The following is a 21,249-nucleotide window of genomic DNA, read 5'->3' as shown; positions in this document are numbered from 1 at the left end:
GAGAGAGAGAGAGAGAGAGAGAGAGAGCATAGATCTCTCTCCAATCAAACAACTAATTCATATCACTGTCTACTTTATATTGTTGCTCAAGAGGTACTCATATTTTTTGTGGTGATGTTATAGCCTATCTCTCTCTATATAGAAAAGTATACTAATATATATACATAGAAACTAAATGTTAAAAAAAATTGTAACATTTTTTTCATTAAATAAATATATATTAATATATTGTGAACAATCAAGAAAAATGATTGAATGAATCGAAAAATTGTTTAAAAAAATAAAAACTTTTATTCATAGTATATGTGTATTGAATAAAATATGTGATCTAAATGTTATGTATGTTATGAAAATCAAGTGCCTTATAATTGCCAATAATTTTTTATTTTTTTAATTCAAATAATTTAAAGTGTTATACGAAATAATTTTTTCAATAATAATAATTTGTTAGTTAAAAACTATTATATAATCAAAAAATTTTATAAAAAAAATGTTATTATTATTTATTTAATAACCTAATGAAAGTACAACAATAGACAACAATAATAACAACAAAATTTATATAATTATTATTACTACTAGAAATAAATTGATTTTTATTTTGATTTATAAAATAATTCAATTTTTTTTATCAATTATAATAATCTTTAAAAAAAAACTTTAGTTTTGTTATAATAATAGTTTTATACAAAAAAAAATTAATCATCACCAAAAAAAATTTAAATCAACAAATCAATATTTTTTATATAATATTTATTATTATTATTAATAAAAATAACATATTTATAATAAAAATAACTCTTCCTATATTGACTTTAAAGTGCCATAAAAAATTGCTCATCAAATAATTGCAGCAAAAATAATATTAATAATAATAATTTTTAATATATAGTTTATTATTTATGTGTATATTTATTTAATTTTAAAAAATAATAAATTTTATCAATAATAAAATACTATATTTATAATAATAATAATAATTATAAATTGATATACAAGTGCTATATATATATATTAAAAAAATAAAATAATAAAATTTATATAAACATGGAAGTGTTGTCACGTTTTAATAGATATCTATCAAATAATTATATTATTTTGGTGATACTGGTGCTAATTAGTACACTTTATATAGACATTTGCAATGCCGTACCCCAAAAACCACCCGGGTATTTTGCCAGAAAACTTGATGAATATTTCGGTACAATCAAATGTATGGCCAATATTATGGAGGATCTCATGCCAGGTATATATTTAGTGATTTTATTTATTATTATTTTTGTTTGTAATTTATTTTTCTATAGTTAAAAAAATTACTTTTAAATACTAGACTGTATTTATATTTTAAAAAAAAAATTATTATAGAAATACTAATAGTGCAATAATATATTTTATAGTTTTGTTTATTTAAGATATTTTTTTTAAAAATAAAATAGTCTAATAACTAGAATAATAATTATTTAAATATTATTTAATTTAAAAACTAACAAAATATTTGTAATAATTTAAATAATCAAACTGAACTTTAACCATTTCTATTTTTTATATAAAAAAATAAAATTTTCAAATAAATATTAATTACAGTTTATTTGAAAATAAAAAATAAAGTTATGATATATAAAAATTTATATTAAATGTATTTAATTAAATGAATCTTTGTTAAAAAATTAACGATAATTTGTTGATAACTACAAATAAGATTGCAATTCAAGTACAAATTAATTTTAGATAATAACAAATGTGTGTGAATTGGATGTATTTAAAATGTCAGTAATGATAATATTTATTTAGATGATAAAAAAAAATTTATTAAAAAAGATTTATTAAATACGTATATCTTTAAAAACTGTTAAAATAATATATTAATAAAAACATTTACCTTGTCAAATTAAATTAAATATTATTATTATTATTATTGTTAACAATTTATGTTACTATCTTGTTTATATACTATAAATTTTTAAAATATATAATTTTGATATTTTTTCGTAAATATATATTTTATATATATTTATAAACTTTATTTATTATGTTTATTGAGAATATTATAATATTTAGAGAAATACGATACAATAATTTTGATAATAATTAAAATTGATAACAAATTTAATTTATTAGTTTATTTTAATATTAGAAATTAAAATAAAATACATTATTCAATGAGTAAAAGTACATTACAAGTCCATTAAAAATAGCTAAAATAAATCATTAAAATATTAAGTTAATAACAAAACAATACAAAAATTCTTTTGTTATCTAAAAAAATTAAAAACAAAAAATTTATAATTTGCATAATTTATGTGTAAGAAAACAAAAAACAAATATATATATATATATATATATATTATGGACATTAAATTATTAATATTATTAAATGTATTTTAAAAATAAAAGTTATTACATATTTTCAATGCCAACAACTTTTCCTTTTATTTAAATACATAATAAATACTAATGAAAAATGTTTTTATAAATCTTATGATAAAGTTTTTTGTTTTCTCTCTCTCTCTCTCTCTCTCTCTCTCTCTCTCTATTTATTAACATTTTTGCCGTTAATTTTATTTAACACAAATTGTTTTGTCGAGCATTTGTTAGAAAAAACTAGTGTTTTTCCTCTTTGTTTTATATATATGTATATACAGTATAATTGAAAAAAATAAACACAAATAATATATTGTATATAAAGTTCGGTATAAATAAAAAAAGAAAATTTCTTATTAAGTAATACACAATAATAATAATAATAATAATAATCAAAAATATATTTAATTTCAATTTAAATAATAAAAGGTGAAAAATATTTTTAATAATAATAATAAGTGTAAAATTTATATATCATTAGTTGACTTAGTAGTACACAATTGAAAATATAATAAACAATAATAATAATAATAACACTTAACTAATAAAATAGTGAATAATAAACAAAAATAAACAAAACAAAACATTTTACTACAAATTAAGACAATAAGTTTTTTTTCAAATTTCATAATTAGTATTATTTACTTTAAAAAATATAGTAATTGTTTTTTAATAATAACTTAAAATTTACCTTAATAATTTTAGTACATTTAACTTAAACATTTAATTTAAATAACTTATAAAATATTAATCCTAGTATCAAATATTTAAAAATAATTTATTATATAAAAAATTTAAAAAATATTAATACAATGATACCTTTGTTTGTATTTATTAATTAATTAGAAATATTTATTTATATAATCTTAATAAAAAATTATTTATCAACTTTTATTAAGATTATAATTTACTAAACCTATATTGTTTTTTAAATATAAATTATAAAAATAAATTTATAATGATAATAATATTAACAATATACATGTATTTTTTCAATAAAAAACCTAATAATTAAAATTTTTAACCAAAACATTTATTTACTAGTAATGTAAAAAATAACTCAAATTACATAACTTAAATAAATATCAATAATAGTTATTGACTTAAATAATCTATTATTAAATATATTTACAAAAACTAATATAAATAATATAAAAAATCAATGTCATTGCGTAATATTTTTAAAAAAATTAAAGTTATGTGTGTCCGGTTAAATAATAGTGTACAATACAAATACAATTAATTAAATAATTATTAATAAAAAAAATTTTGTTGTTGAGGAAATTTACTTGTTTGCTTATTAATTATTTAAATAAATATAAATTAAACAATGTATGTATGAGTCATTTTATAAATTATGATTATTTGCAAATTGCAATAACATACAAACATATTGCAAATAATTTTTTTTTTAAATAATTGTTTAACAATAAATCTAAAAATAATTATTATTAAGCTTAGCTAAATTAAATATTTATTAATTAAAAATAAATAAATACAAAATTGTTATAAATGTTATATGCACAAATTAATTAAAACTATCTAGTTAATTAATATAATAGAAATTAAAAAAAATATTATTAATATAATTTATTAAATTAATAATTAAAAAAATATTCATGCAAACTATTGTAAATAAAACTGTAAAAAAATATTTTTCATTAATCATATATGACTAACAAAATTGCTTATTATATAAAAAGTTTGACTTTAAGGCTCAGTTTTTTAATTATTCAAAAATAAATTTGAGTAATTATCATATAATAAACTATACTAGTACATTTTATTTAAATAAATTTTAGTCTATAAAATTGAAATTTTTTTTTAGATTAAATTAATTTAAAAGTAATTCTTTTATATATAAAATAATATAAAATTAATTATTAATTTTTGTTTATAATTATTTTATTTTTTTTTTGTTGACTCCCAGAGCCCAATACACTGGTATTTTGTTGTGGCGTATGGCTAATGCACGATATGATGTCGTCGATGGTATTGGACTCGTGCTATGAACATAACTACCATCAGGTGCGCAATCTTACCCAACCGTTTATCGAGCACATGGAGGCCCAATGTTGGGACTATCCGCGCGATGCGTTTGCCTGCAAGTTCCTGATCATTACGCCCATCACAATACTAGTACTATTGATACTATTGATGCTTACCCTAAGTATCTGTGCAATTGTTACGTGTGTCCGACTCCGACGGTATCAAAGTTTATATGATTTTAATAAAAGTCAAGCTTTCGATAGCGATATCACTGACGAAACGACAGACGAAACGGCCGTACAGTCGATGGACGTCAAGAAAAAGCCAATCGATGTCTAATTTGTTATATATTTTTTTAAATAAATATAAAAAATACATTAATTTAATAATAATAATTAGTCTGCATTTTATTATCTACTGTTCCCACTAAAAATATATGACATAAATCTATTAGTTATTTGTTTGACTGTATTGACTCTATAGAAAAAATATATATAATTTTTTGTAATTATATTATTATTATTATTAAATGCAATCAAATGCCTATTTAATAGTGCCTTTAAAACTGTTGCCAAAAATTATATTTATAGAAAAAATTTAATTAATTAAATAATAATAATTATTATTATTGTACTTGCTCAACTATATATTTTTTTATAAAATAATTTTATATTTTATATAATTTATAATAACATTTTGTTAATATAATAATTGTTAGACAATATAATACTATTGTATAACATTAGACCAAGTACATATCAAACTAAATGTAAATAAATAATTTGATAATTAAAATAAAATAAATTAATAAATAATTTTATTTAAAGAAAAAAACAATGTTTTATAGTAAAGAGATTTTATTTCTAAAAATAAATTAATTGTATTTAACAAATAAAATAAATTATAAATTTTATTTTTATTTATTGATAATTAAATATCTTAAATAATAAAATTTATAATATAAATGTTATTTTTATTATAAACAAATATATTTTTTAAAAATAATGTGATGATATTAATTTTAATCAATTATATTTTTAATTATTAGTAAAGTTTTTTTCATTAAATGCTAGCATTTAATACTTATTATTGATTTGCTTTTTTGTCTATTTTTTAATTATAAATAATTTTTAATTGATTAATCGTATCACTTCTATAAGTGTAAAAATTATTTAATTTAAACTATTCCTAAAATAAATTTAATTTTTACAGTTTTTTTTAACTAAAATGATGTGTATTAGTTTATTTATAAAATTTTTGTTGTTGTTGTTTAAAATAACGTTAATAAAAATTTTTATATGTTAGTAGAGAAAAATAATTTTAAAACTATTAAATAAAAAACTTTTAAAAACTCACCGACAAATTATTGCAATATTTTAAACTTTGTTAAAACTATTATGAAATAAGTTATTAAATTTTATAATTAATGTAATACAATATTATAATTTTATTTAATAAAATTACTTTTTTCATAAGTATAATATAATATAAAAAAGTACTATAAATACAAAAAACTGTAATAAAATAATTTTTTATAAGTTATACTAATTTGGAAAAAAATTAAACTTTAATTAATTGATTGTTTCTATGATTTTATGTTTTCTTCAAAGAATTTAACAGAAAAACTGTAAATCTATAAAACTTTTATATAAAAACTTTTATATATATTACTTGTAAATATAGCATAAATAATAAACTGTAAAATTTTAAAATTTTACATAATGGACTAAAATTAAAATTTTAGAATATTTAACTAGATTACGTGTAAACAGAAAATTTTTATAAATACACATTTTTAATTTATTAAATATTTAAATAAATCATTGTTAACATAATAAATTGTATTTTGAAATTAAGTTAAAATTATATTATTTTAAATAAAAATTCTATGATCTAAGTTTTAATTTCTAAAATAACATAAAAATTTTAAAAAAATATAATAAAAAATTTGATAAATAAATAATTATTTTACAAAAGATAATTACTGAAAATTATTTTTTTATAATATTTTTTTAAATTACTTTTATTTGAGGCGATGACTTAATTGCCCACCACGCCCCCCCACGCCCCCCACGCCCCCCTCGCCCCCCACAAAATATTTTAGTAAAACTTTTTTTTCTATGCCCACTTCGCCCCCCACAAAGCATTCAAATTGTTTTAAAAGCCCCCACGCCCCCTCGCCCCCCACAAAATATTTTATTACAAGTTAGTTTACTATGGCTCCCACAACTTATAATAAAACTTATATGCCCCCCACGCCCCCACAAAATATTTTATTAAAACTTTGTTTTTAATGCCCACCACCCCCCCCCCAAAAAAAAATATTTTGGAACTTATATGCCCCCACGCCCCCCACAAAATATAATACTAAAACTATTTTCAATGACTCGCCCCCCACGAAATATATGAAAACATATGACCACCACGCCCCCACAAAATATTTTAATAAAACTTAGTTTTTTATGGCCCTTTAGCCCCCCACGCCCACCACAAAAAATTAAAACTGTTTTAAAAGCCTCCTCGCCCCCCACAAAATATTTTTTTTAAAAACATTGTTATCTATACCCCACGCGGGAGAATATGGAAACAAATTTTATAATAAAAAAATATGTATATAAAACACTAATTTTGTTTGTTATTACAGTTTATAAGTTAATTAAATTTAATTATTAAATAAATTATACATTTAAAAAATCTGTTAATTACTAATTATATTAAAAACTATATACTTTAAACAATTATAAATAAAATTTTAACATAGTGACCAATGGTCATTTTTACTATTAATTATTAAAACTGACCATGTAATAATTTTAAAAAAAAATAAATCGTATTTATAATTTTATTAATAATATAATTTTAAGATTATAAAAAGTAATAATAGTAAACTATAATACATGTATTATAAAATAATTAAATTTAATTAACTTGTAAACTGTAATAACTAACAAAATTAGTGTTTTATATATATAGTGTTTTTTGTTATAAAAATTATTTCCAAATTATCCCGCGTGGGGTATAGAAAACAATATTTTTATCATATATTTTGTGGTGGGCGAGGGGGGCGTAGGGCTCATAAAAAACAATGTTTTAATAAAATATTTTGTGGGGGGCGTGGGGGGCATATAAGTTTTATTATAAGTTTTAACTAGTAAACTAATTTTATTAGGCATAGTAAACTAATTTTTAATAAAATATTTTGTGGGGGCGAGGGGGCGTGGGGGCTTTTAAAACAGTTTTAATGTTTTGTAGTGGGCGTGGTGGGCATGGAAAAAAATTTCTAGTAAAATATTTTGTGGGGGGCGAGGGGGGCGTGGGGGGCGTGGTGGGCAATTAAGTCATCGCCTTTATTTGATGGATACTAAATATTTTTGGGGAAAATCTTTTTATAACAACTTTAATAACAAGTATAAAAAAATTTACAGTTTTTTTCAATTATTAATTTATAACTTTTATTTTTAAAATTACTATTATATGTAAAATATTTTATTAATCATTTTCTGCAGTTTATTATTTATTAATTATTTAAAAAAACATATTCTTTAATAAAACATTAATAATTATTAATGTTTTAATTACTCATTTGCTAATTTTTTCAATTTATTTTATTAATTGTCATATAAAATAAAGCAATTGTACAAACAAATTGACTCACAGATGTTTAAGTTAACATTAATTAAGTTTAGATAAGTTTACTGGATGAAATTTATTAAATAAAAATTATAAACCTCATATAACTACATCTATGAGTCAATTTTCTACAATTACTTTATTTGTATGACTTATAAAAATAAATTAAAAATTAGCAAATGATTAATCAAAAAAATAATTATTATTAATGTTTTATTTGAGAAAATTTAATAAATAATAAACTGCATAAAATGAATTTTTGTCTATACTTGTATGGTATATACTATAAACTTATTAATTAAAAAAACTATACTAGTAAATTTTTTTATGTAAAATTTCTAGTCTAAATATCAAGTTTCTTAAAATAAATATTTTTAATTTACTAATTAATAGAAATAATTTTTGTAAGTGTTAAATACTATGATGATGATTATGAAATATGTGATAATTGAATAAACTTTTTAAGATAAACTGTAAATCAAATTAATTTTTAGAAAACTTTTTTTTAATAAATCTTTATTATACAATAATAGAAAACTTAAAATCGAGTCTTTTTTATGATATAATTTTTTTTTCTTATTTTGATAATTAAATATCTTAAATAATTAAATTGATACTTTCTAAATGTTATTTTTATTATAAACAAATATATAAAAATGCATTTATATAAAATAAAATGTGATCGTATTAATTTAAATCAATTATATTTTTAATTATTAGTAAAGTTTATTTTATTAAATGTTAGCATTTAATACTTACTATTGATTTGCTTTTGTAGTCTATTTTTAATTATAAATAATTTTTAATTGATTAATCCGATTACTTGTATAATTGTAAAAATTATTTAATTTAAACTATTCTTAAAAAAAATTAATTTTTACAGTTTTTTTAAACTAAAATGATATGTATTAGTTTATTTATAAAATTTTTGTTGTTGTTGTTTAAAATAACAATAATAAAAATTATTATCATTATTAGAGAAAAAAAATTCAATATTATTTAAGTACAGAAAATATATATTATTAAAATCAATTTAAAAATTTTAATATTGAAAATTGATTTTTATATTAACTATAATATCATAACTAACATCATTATTATAAATAATTATACTTTCATTAAATAAATATTATGTTTAATTATTAATTATATGAATCAACAATTATAAGTAAAAGTTTGTTATTTTTGGTTTTACAAAAATTAATTAGTAAAATATATTTAAAATATTGAATTTTATTATAATATGTTAGTACAGAAAAAACGTTAAAACTATTAAATAAAAAATTTTAAAAACTCACCTACAAATTATTGCAATATTTTAAACTTTGTTAAAACTATTATGAAATAAGTTATTAAATTTTATAATTAATGTAATATAATATTATAATTTTATTTAATAAAATTACTTTTTTCATAAGTATAATATAAAAAAGTACTATAAATACAAAAAACTGTAATAAAATAATTTTTTATAAGTTATACTAATTTGGAAAAAAATTAAACATTAATTAATTGATTGTTTCTATGATTTTATGTTTTCTTCAAAGAATTTAACAGAAAAACTGTAAATCTATAAAACTTTTATATAAAAAAAACTTATTGTAAAAACTTTTATATATATTACTTGTAAATATAGCATAAATAATAAACTGTAAAATTTTTAAATTTTACATAATAGACTAAAATTAAAATTTTAGAATATTTAACTAGATTACGTGTAAGCAGGAAATTTTTATAAATACACATTTTTAATTTATTAAATATTTAAATAAATCATTGTTAACATAATAAATTGCAATAATTGTAAATTGTATTTTGAAATTAAGTTAAAATTATATTATTTTAAACAAAAATTCTATGATCTAAGTTTTAATTTCTTAAATAACATATATTATTAAGATTGTCCGACATTGACAGTATTTTTAAAAAAAATTATAATAAAAAATTTGATAAATCAATTATTTTTTTAAAAATTACTTTTATATGATGGATACTAAATATTTATGAAAAAAATCTTTTTATAACACTTTAATAACAAGTATAAAAAAATTTACAGTTTTTTTCAATTATTAATTTTTAAATTTTAAAATTGCTGATTTGTAAAATATTTTATTAATCATTTTCTACAGTTTATTATTCAATAATTTTCTTTTTAAAAAAATATTCTCAAATAAAACATTAATAAATTATTAATGTTTTAATTACTCATTTGCTAATTTTTTAATTTATTTTATTAATTGTCATATAAAATAAAGCAATTGTACAAACAAATTGACTAACAGATGTTTAAGTAAACATTAATTAAGTTTAGATAAGTTTACTGGATGAAATTTATTAAATAAAAATTATAAACCTCATATAACTACATCTATGAGTCAATTTTTCTACAATTACTTTATTTGTATGACTTATAAAAATAAATTAAAAATTAGCAAATGATTAATCGAAAATGTTTTATTTGAGAAAATTTAATCAATAATAAACTGCATAAAATGATTTTTGTTTAAAAAATGGTAATTTTTGTCTATACTTGTATGGTATATACTATAAACTTATTAAATAAAAAAAAAACTATACTAGTACATTTTTTTAATGTAAAATTTCTAGTCTAAATATCAAGTTTTTAAAAATCAATATTTTTAATTTACTAATTAATAGAAATTATTTTTGTAAGTGTTAAATACGTTTATGAAATATGTGAAAATTGAATAAATATTTTTTGTAATTTTATAAAAAATAAAAACTTTTATTTATATTTTTCAAAATACTATATTAATTTATAATACAAAAAAAACAATATATTTTAGTCTCCTAATTATTCTAAATCTATAACTAATTATTTTATTTAAGTTATGTATAAAAAATTCATATTTTATTTTTGTTTGTTAGCAATAAAACGATTATAAATAATATTTTTAAATAAAACTATTTAAACATTATTTTTTTAAAAAATAAACTGTAAACTTATAATTTACTAAATATATATATACTATTGTAGCAGATTTTATGTAATGTTTTTTAGCATCTTATGTTGATCCATAATAATTTAAAGTACATAGAAATTAATTTTATTTTTATTTAAAAAAAATTAATGAATATATTCAAAAGAAATAATTTATGTCTATAATTAAAATTAAGTTAATTATTGAAAATACATTTAAAATACTGAATTATTATTTTTAATTTTATTATTAAGTTAACTTATTATTATATGTTAGGTGAAAATTTGTTTTAAAAAACTTAAAACTATTAGAAATTATGTAATATAATATTATATTTTTTTATAAAATTAAAATAAAGTTTTTTTTCGTTAAACATAATATAAAGTACAATAAATATAATGCATAAAATAAATAAAACTGTAAACAATTATTTTTATATTATAATAAGTTTAAAAAATAATTAAACTTTGATTAAATGAGTTCCTCAATGATATCAACTTTTAAAAAGATCAGATAAACTGTAAATTAAATTAAATTTTTATTTAAAAAATTTTAGTAATATCTATATTATACAACAATAGAAAACTTAAAAATCGAGTATTTTTAACAATAATTTTTTTCTTATAATTTAATTTATTGCTAAATTAATTAATATTATAATGTATTTATATTATGTATGACTTTGGTCTACGATATAATATTATTTATTTTTCTTAAAATAATGGACTTATAATATTATTAATAGCATAACTAACAATATGATTAAATAATTTATTTAATAGAGTATATTTAATTAAAATAAAAATATCTTTAATAAATTATGTAATAATATATTTTTTGATATTTATCAAAAAAAATAAAACTGTAATAAAGTATTTTATCTAATATATCTAAATATATAAAAACAAAAATTTTTTATTTTGGTGATTAAAAAATTATTTCAAAATAAACTGTAATTTTATTAATTATTATTTTCTAAACTATAACACACACAAAATAATTAAATTTTTATTATCTAGACTTTTTACTAATGAATATAATAATTTTTAATTTATTAAGTAAGTAATTTAATTTTAATCTTAATTTTAAAGTAATTTTATTTAAATATTTTTGTTTTTAATAATTTATGTATTTTCTTATATTATTATTACCTTTTTTCTACTGTTTATCCAACTATTCATTGATGAATATTACTATTTGTGTTGATATTATTATTATTATTAATCTTTAATCAAACTGTAACATTATTAATTAATATTCAATAAATTAATCTAAAATATTTTTTTTAATTAAGTTAATTAGGAATTATGTTAAAAAAATTTTAATAATTAATTACTGTAACTTTAAATAATTAACTATATTAGCTAAATTGTAAATATTTTAATAAAGTTATAAGAAACTTAAAATATTTTTCATTTTTTAAATTAATAGGAAACAAATAATAAAAAAATAATAAGATTTTTTATTTATAATAAAACATTATTTTTAAATATTTTGTTAATTTTGTTTTTAAATTAGTTTTTTAAATTAAACAAAATTATTATAATAATAAAAAAATTATGTGATAATAGCAGTTTAAATCAATTAATTAATTTTTAAATTTAAATAATACATCATTTTTATTAAAACTAAACTTTATACTATATGAATTTTATAATTTAAATTTTAATTATTAATTTCTTTACTCACTTTTTTTAATTGATTAATCGGAGCTCTTATTAAAATAAATAATAAAAGTAAATAAAAATTATTTTAAATTATTTTTTATATCAAATAATAAATATATAAAGTTTATAGTTTCTATTAATTGTCTTTAACATAATTTTTTTTATTATAATTCATTATAATTAATTTTGTTATATACTTTATATTTACTGTACCGGTATATATAAATATATATTGCATATAAAACTGTCAATAATTATTTATCTATTAATTAAAATAAATAATATTATTTAAATATTTCTTTAATAGATACTAAAGTATAGACTTTTTTTATTTAAATATTATTATATAAAATAAATACTAATATTTTTATACAGTTCAGATTTATTTTTTTTAATAACAATTATTAATTTTAGTTCAACTAATAATTAAAAAATACTAATAACTTGAATAATTTTTTTAAAAAATGTTTCATTAAAAAATAATATTTTATAATATCATTATATTGGTAACTAAAATCTAATTTGCTATAAACAAAAAGATTTAAATCTATCTTTACTTTTTAATATATTTTTAATTGCTTATTTTGTTTTTTTTGATTTTTTTTTTGTATTGTAGTATTTGTAAATAATTTAATATTACATAACTATACAAATATATTAAATTATTCAAAAACTGTAATTATTAAAAATAAAAATAATTGTTATAATTTTATAAGTGATCCGATAATTCAATAGATAATACATTGACAACAAAAACAACAATAACAACAAAAAGTTTAAGTTATTGCGCAATAACTTTACTTGTAAATAAAATTATAATTTATTGATTTGAACATGATCATTTATATTTTTTTAATGATTCTTTATTGAAATTTTATTTTTTAAATAAACTGATTATAATCTAATAAATTAATACAATATAAGAATAATCTTTAAGTATTATAATAATAACTAAATATATTTAATAGTTTATAAATAAAATAATAATTTAATTAAAATAATTGAATTTTTATTAATATTATTTTTTAATTTATCTAACATATAACCTAAAATTTCAAATTAATTAATTAATTATTATATGATGTTTTAGTTTTAAAGCTTATTAAACCTATTTAACATTATTAAAATTATTTATGATATAATATATTTTTATACATTTAAAAAAAAAATTAAATATTGTCTAAAAATTTGCATTCATTTTGGTAATTATTTTTTATTAATTACATCAATAATCCAATCGATTAGATACGACACGCGTACAAAACCGACATATTGTCGCCAATCTGTGGGATCGACACAATCGGCACCCATTGTTGTAGTTACAAATCGGGATGTTATGCCAATGAGCACTGCCCTACCATTTACATACTGTACTAGTGGTCCACCCGAGTCTCCCTAATAGTTAGTAATAATAATAAAACAGTATATCAATTAGCAAAAAATTATTTTATGTTTATTAATAACAATACAAACTTACAATACAAATAGCTGTACCCAATGCTAGCGGATAGGGAAACGCCTTAATATACTGATGAGACCTGTAATAGGTCTGAGCCGTAATCTTAAGCCAACCCAAACGCAATCGGTCGTCATTGTCCCGATCGGGACCAAGTTTACCGAAACCGGCCGCTATGGCCAGTTCATCGCCCGTATTGCGTGTATAGTTTTCTGGTAAACAAATTGAATTTCTACCATAATAACTACCGTTAGCAATTTTGTCCATGCTCATATCACTATCCAATTTAATTAGTGCCAAATCCCAACTATATCGTTTAGGATCAGTTAGTTTGACAAACATTTCGTGCACCCGATAACTGTCCACATTGTAACGTCTACCCAAATTGCTCAAATACATGGCACCGGGATATACGCTTATTGAATATCTATCAGTCCATTTGCCCGAATCTATATTACTAATAGTTATTTATTTTTTTTATATATTAATTAATTAATTTTTTTTAAAAACTTATTATTTGATAGATATAATCATATATTACTATAATAGATGTGCAGCCGTTAAAATCCAACGTTTGTTTATTATAACACCTGTGCCAACCCTATTATGTATATAAATGTTTATTTTTTAATATAATAATAAAATTAATATATTTATTTTAATATAGATTTATTTTAAAGTAAATAATTAAAAATAAAATAGTAGTTTATTTCAACAACAAAAAACTGTAAGTTTATAATTTTTTTATTTAATTATATGTGCAGTATATGTAAAATTAAAACTAATCAGTGTATAATTATATTGATATTAAAATTTTTAATTGATATTTTTTTATTGAAAAATTTTAATAAATTTATTGTAAATATTTGTTTGTGATTAATCATTACATTAATTAAATTATATATATATATATATATTTAAATACAAATATCTTACTTAATATCTTTGATGATCCAACCGGTTTCAATATAAATATAGACAATCCATGGCATCTCCCCGTGAGCGGCTGGCCGTCCATTAAGTATATTATTTTCGGTCATATTATACCATTGAAAACATTGTTTGTTTAGCAGGTGCGCAACGCGTCCAATACCGCACGTGTCAAGTGTCACATTAGTATAGTGTACAATAGGCGCGTGATTAATGGCTGCATAATTGTTGATTAAAACTACTACTACTACTAGTAGTAGTAGTACTGATATTAAATTAAAAATTATTTATTTAATTATATCTCAAACAAAATTTGTCTGCTAATTAATTAATTACTAAAAAATAATTATTTACCAATTAAATTCATGTTGTTTAGTTAATAGATATATAATTAATAATAACAAATATCTAAATATTATTATTATTATACAATTAAACTATATAATTTTAGTTATTTAAACATATAAATTACAAAAAATAGGATAACTGTAATAAATAAGTAAATATTTAAAATAAAACAGTTATAGTAAAAAAAGTTATTAAATTATAAGTAAAATTAATTGAAACACTAGATAATTATAGACATTTAAATAATAAATAAAAATTTATTTTTAAGTATTTTTATTTCAAATATTAAGTTTATAATTTATAAAAATAATAATTTTAATATTTCAATTTAGTTTAATCTCATATTTCAAACTCAATACACTATTGTAAAATAATTCATTTAATAAAATTTTTATAAATAATTTTTAAAAAAATAAACAATTAATTTTAGATATAATTTATAAGAAAAAATATAAAATAATTTTATAAAAAATTACAAATTTATTAATTTATTGATTTATGCCGTGTGTTGGCATTTATTGATGATATCGATGGCCTCTTTGTATTGTTTGTGTTGTGTCTCCAAATCGCGTCTCAGCTCTTCATTGGCGTCGCGGCCCAGTATGTCATCGATGGTCTGGTATTTATCACGTATTTGATCGGACAGTCGGGTAGATATGAAATCAGTAGTCTGGTCGATGAGCTCTAGTATGCAAATTTTCGGTAGACGATCCCTATTTTATAATTTTTAAAAAATAAAAATAAAACATAAATTTATTTGTGAAATAATTTTCATAAAAAAATCCTAAATTGAATAAATAATAAAATATAGAAAATTATATTTAATCTAATTATATATTAAAATGTTGTAATATTTTTTTATGAATATATTTATATATTTTTAAAAAATAATTATCCAGTTACAAAAAAAACTAACATAATTTTCAATTAAAAAAATTAAATCAATAATTTTTTAATATATAATAAAATTAAAAAAACTAACTTGAACGTTTTCTTCAATATCAATATATAGGAATCAACTTTGCTTTTGACTTCATCGATCTGACTGTCCATATAGTTTGAGCACTGGTCCAGTCCCAGATCGCTGATGGTGTCGGCACCATCACCAACATATGCACTGTTGTTACCGTTAACCATGGTAGTTTGTTGTTGATTATTATTATTTTGACCCGGTTTAGTTTTCTGGACCGATATCAATGTTAAAACATCGGATCTTTTTTTTAAAAAAAAAGTTTTTATTTAATGTGTGAAAAAACAAGCAACAAAACAAATATATATATATATATATATAAATTATTTATTATGATTATTTATTTTATATAAAATTAATTAATTAATTTTTTATATATACCTGGTCATTTGAACAAAATCATCATTGTTGACATTCATAATTTTTTCCTCATCAATAAAATGCCGGACATAGTTTTTACACTCGCGATTAGCTTTGCAAATAAAATCCAGGGTTTCCTCTAAAAATATTGACCTAATTTTTTTTTGTATTTTCAAAAATAAAAATAAATATCAATAATTTTATTAAAGTATTAATTAAAAATTAATTAAAAAATTATAATAATTTACGCCATTTGTGGATATCTATCGATTTTGTTCAGACAGTCTCTGACAATCAGTTTAAGCTCTTCGGTAACCCATTCGACGCAATCGATTGACGGACGGGTATATCGGTCTATAAATTTCAAAAAAATTAAGATTAAAAATAATTATTTAATTATAAACAAACAAAAAATAAATAAATATAATTCAAAAAACATACCGATCTGTGTTCGCACACACTGTATAAACGGCGGATCCGATACAAACAGTCCGGTTCGGGCACCGAAAGTATTTTCAATGGCAACAACAATATCCCGACGCATCTCCTGTTCGTTATACACGTGCGACTCGATATCGCGCGCGTACTTATCGTTCATTAGGCGATTGATTTTCACACCACGACTCAGCTTATTGTTGACAGTTTCCCATCGTTTACCGCCGACTACTATCTCAAACTCGCGTTCAAATTGTTTAATAGATTTCGACAATATCTCCGATTTGTCCTTATCTTCGATCGGTGTTTGCATCCGATCTAATTGTTCGTTGATTTCGTGTACACGTGAATCAAACTGATCCATCAGCGGCGGCAGGCGTTGGGCAATGTGTCGTTTGAGTACACGCTGTAGTTCCTGATGCAAATAGGGTATACCCATACGGTCGGCCATATCGCGAAACTGTTCCTCGCGCCGGAAAAACTGCCGTTCCTTTTCCAGTGCACTATCGATGTCGGTGTCGTCGTCTATTTCGGCCTGCGATCGATTGATGACACCAATGAAACCGCGTTTCAAGTTTATCTGGTGTTTGCCGGTCAGTATCTGGCGGGCCATTGCCTTGTCGTCGGTTAGATCCAGTTTGGTTAGTACACCGATTGTACGGTTACCTTCCGGGTCCACTTGTCGGGCCAGTGTTAGGGCGTCCGATACGGCCAAATCTGATGATAACGGGGTTAGCAACAAAAAAAATGGTTTATAAATATTTGTATAATAATTATTTATTTTAAAAAAAAATATTAACAATATATTTACAGTATAATTATTAGTAATTTAACTGTAAATTTTTGTTTATATTAATAATTATTATACATTTAATATATTTTTGTTAAATAATAATTTTTGATTTGTATCTAACTATTTGTAATACTTTTTTTCCTAATAATTACTTATTAGCTATAGTTATGTTTTTGTTTAATGTATTAAGTTATGAGAAAATTTTATTTATAAAAAATATTAACTTTTGTAACCTAATATATAATATCAGATTTTTTAATTAAACAAATCTATATATATATATACAGTATATAATATACTGTATATATAAATTCAATACAATTATTGAATACAGTATTTAATATACAGTATAATTCAATAACTTATGATATTATCTAATGTTAAGTATGGATATACTGTATATAATTAATTTATGAACACTACATACCCTGATTAGCTGCCGTTACCGCCAAAATCAAACTGTTTTCATTTGAAATATATTTGAGTGACAGGTCTTTGGTTAACTTTTCAATATCCTGGGGCTGATCACCTACTGGTACCCGTGCTATACCTGGTAAGTCTACCAGCGATAGGTCCAACAGTTTTGGTGAATAGATTTTCAATTTTATGGGTTTATCGGATATACCGACACTACTGGACACCACTTTATCGGTGTCTCTGACAATCTCATCCCTGATCTTATGAAATTCATTGTACCGTTTGTTTGGCTGATGACTGAAAATACCGTAAACTATGATAAAAAACAAAAAATTATTATTATTATTATAAGAAAAATTTTTACAATAATTATAAAACAAAAAAAAATAACTAAACATTTTTTCCCCATTTATTAATACATACCTTCATCTGAACTATTATTTTTAATTAACTGTAAAACCAATGGCCGTCGGGTGACAATACCGGAACCACGGGGCAGAAAATCTTGGCCAACAATATTTTCCAATACACTTGACTTACCCGACGACTGGCCACCGATGACCACAATTTGCGGTAAATCTAGTGATAGACTTTTGACGCCCAACGGATTGAGTTTGTCCTGTAGGTCATTGACAATATGTATCAAATTTCCCACCAAATTGTTATTATTATTATTTGTTTTATTATTAACTGGTTTACTATAAGACATTATTATTATTATTATTATTTCACACTTTTATTGACACTAATTAATATTTGTTTTAAAATATACTCAAATTATTATATTATAAATATAATTAAATAATGTCTAATACTATAACTTATTAATTAGTTAACTGATAAACACATTAATAGTTTATAACTGATTTAATAAAATATATTTTTTTAAGTCACTCTATTTATATATCAGACTAAATGATTGCAATTTTAATTATATAGTATATATCAGTTAAATAAAATATCTCTAAGCAATTAACACAATTGTATATAAAATTGTGAAATATTAGTATTTTAATTACTATATATATATATGATATATTATATATCAGTATATCAGGGTTAAGCAAGGTTTTGGATTTTAGGGGGGGGGGGGTAGACCGGGGTAAAATTTACAAAATTCTCGAAAAATCTTGGGGGGGTATTGGGTGGGGTAAGATTTTTATTGCATTTTTAAACGGCAATTTTTTCAAAAATCCAAAATCAAGGGGGGGGGTCCAGAGAAAATTCCCTAATATTCCCTTAAATTCCCGAATATTCCCATGTAAATTCGATAAAATTCCCATAAGTTCCCGTATAAATTCCCAGGAAAATAGGTAAAATTTACAAAAATACTAAAAAAACTTAAAATTTAACAAAAATACAAAAAAAACTTAAATTTTAGCAAAAATAAATATAAAAAATTAATAAAAACTTAATTTTAGCAAAAAATAAAATAATAATGTATTAAATACTTAAAAATAGGTGATAAAGGCATTAATGATACACTGAGTTTTTTAGTATTTTAGCAATTTTTAACTTTTAAAATAATTTTTTAAATAATACTTAATGCTTATAGTTTATAGATATATATTTTTATTTTTTAATGTTATTTTTATGTAAATACTGATTGAATACTAATTATAAAATTAAAAATATTTTAAATTTTTTAGTTAAAATTTTAAAAATTATTAATAAAAACCTTGTAATATAAGTATTTATTGTTTTATTAACTTCTTAAACTATCTCAAACTTCTATTTATATTGTAATATGATTATTCTTTTCAACAAATTGGTATTTTTTAACTTTTTAGTTTAATATTTTAAGTAAAATTATGTTATTTTTTGATGAGTTTTAACGTTATTTTAACTTTTTTACTTATTTTTAATCAATAATTAGATTCATATAAATTTTAAAAACATAAAAACACTTACTAAAATAGTATTAACTAAAATTAAAATTTTTATAAATCTCAAAAAAATTTTCGGCGCCTTCGGCGCCGAAATTTTAGGGGGGTCATTTCTCCTCGTTTTTAAGCGACAATTTTTCCCATTTGGTCAAAAAGTCTGGGGGGGGTAAAATCCCAATTTCTCGATCTTAGGGGGGGTATTTTGGCCTTACCCCCCCTACCCCCCCCTTACTTAACCCTGCAGTATATATAACTACCGGAGATATCATAGAAATGTATTAATATATATATATTACATATTTTATATATAATTTATTATCAATGATTAAAATTTTATTTTATTAAATTAGTAATAGTGTAATAGTTTTTCATTATATATAGTTGATTATTATGTCTAAAATAGATAATCGCTTATAGCGACTTTACAATATTACAATAGTATTATTATTATTATTAATAGTAATAATATACCGGTATATTATGTGTCTAATTATTATTATTATTATAATTATAGTTCCTGTACAAAGTTTACTAAATGATATTATATTACATGGATTACTTTTAAATAGTTGCAATCAATATTATATATATATATATTATAAATTTTATAATATATATATATACTGGTATATAAAGTTATGTATAGTTGCCAACATTGGTACATTACAATACGGGAATATTAAAATCTCCATGGTCAAATTGTGATAAAAATATTGAACCAATATTGACAGGTCAATAAAATATATATTTAAGTTTATATTATATTTATAAAAAAAATGTTATTTATCTGTTTATTATTAACTAATTAATTATTATATTTATTTTGATAAAATTATTATCTATCATCTATATAAATACTATAAATACTTTATTAATTTACTACTAAAACTTAATTTATTAGTACTTATACATATGTTTTAATTATAATACTAATTGTAATTTAGTATATATATATATATCAAGTGTACCGTATAGTTAATGAATTACATATATAATTAAATAAATATTTATTTAGACAGAGAAAAAATTAAATCATTAACCCTTATATATACATCAATAAAGATT

General features: G+C 19.6%; 2 protein-coding genes across 2 annotated transcripts; one reads left to right on the top strand and one right to left on the bottom strand.

The window, feature by feature from the left end:
• Positions 1-1,036: 1,036 nt before the first annotated feature.
• LOC128951929 (uncharacterized) lies at positions 1,037-4,850 on the top strand. The gene is made up of 2 exons (XM_054297237.1): positions 1,037-1,246; positions 4,292-4,850. The coding sequence occupies exons 1-2, from the start codon at positions 1,048-1,050 to the stop codon at positions 4,687-4,689; spliced, it is 597 nt and encodes a 198-aa protein (XP_054153212.1). The 5' UTR covers positions 1,037-1,047; the 3' UTR covers positions 4,690-4,850.
• Positions 4,851-15,787: 10,937 nt separating this feature from the next.
• On the bottom strand, positions 15,788-19,007 carry LOC128951507 (dynamin-1-like). The gene is made up of 7 exons (XM_054296754.1): positions 18,722-19,007; positions 18,309-18,611; positions 17,095-17,805; positions 16,902-17,007; positions 16,675-16,806; positions 16,306-16,536; positions 15,788-16,036 (listed from the first exon to the last, which is right to left on the bottom strand). The coding sequence occupies exons 1-7, from the start codon at positions 19,005-19,007 to the stop codon at positions 15,820-15,822; spliced, it is 1,986 nt and encodes a 661-aa protein (XP_054152729.1). The 3' UTR covers positions 15,788-15,819.
• Between the last annotated feature and the right edge of the window lie 2,242 nt (positions 19,008-21,249).

Source organism: Oppia nitens, unplaced genomic scaffold (assembly GCF_028296485.1).
Source record: "Oppia nitens isolate AA-2021 unplaced genomic scaffold, nextdenovo-longstitch-racon4-pilon3 scaffold1_pilon_pilon_pilon, whole genome shotgun sequence".
NCBI lineage: Eukaryota > Metazoa > Arthropoda > Arachnida > Sarcoptiformes > Oppiidae > Oppia > Oppia nitens.
This window is presented reverse-complemented; position numbering and strand designations above follow the sequence as displayed.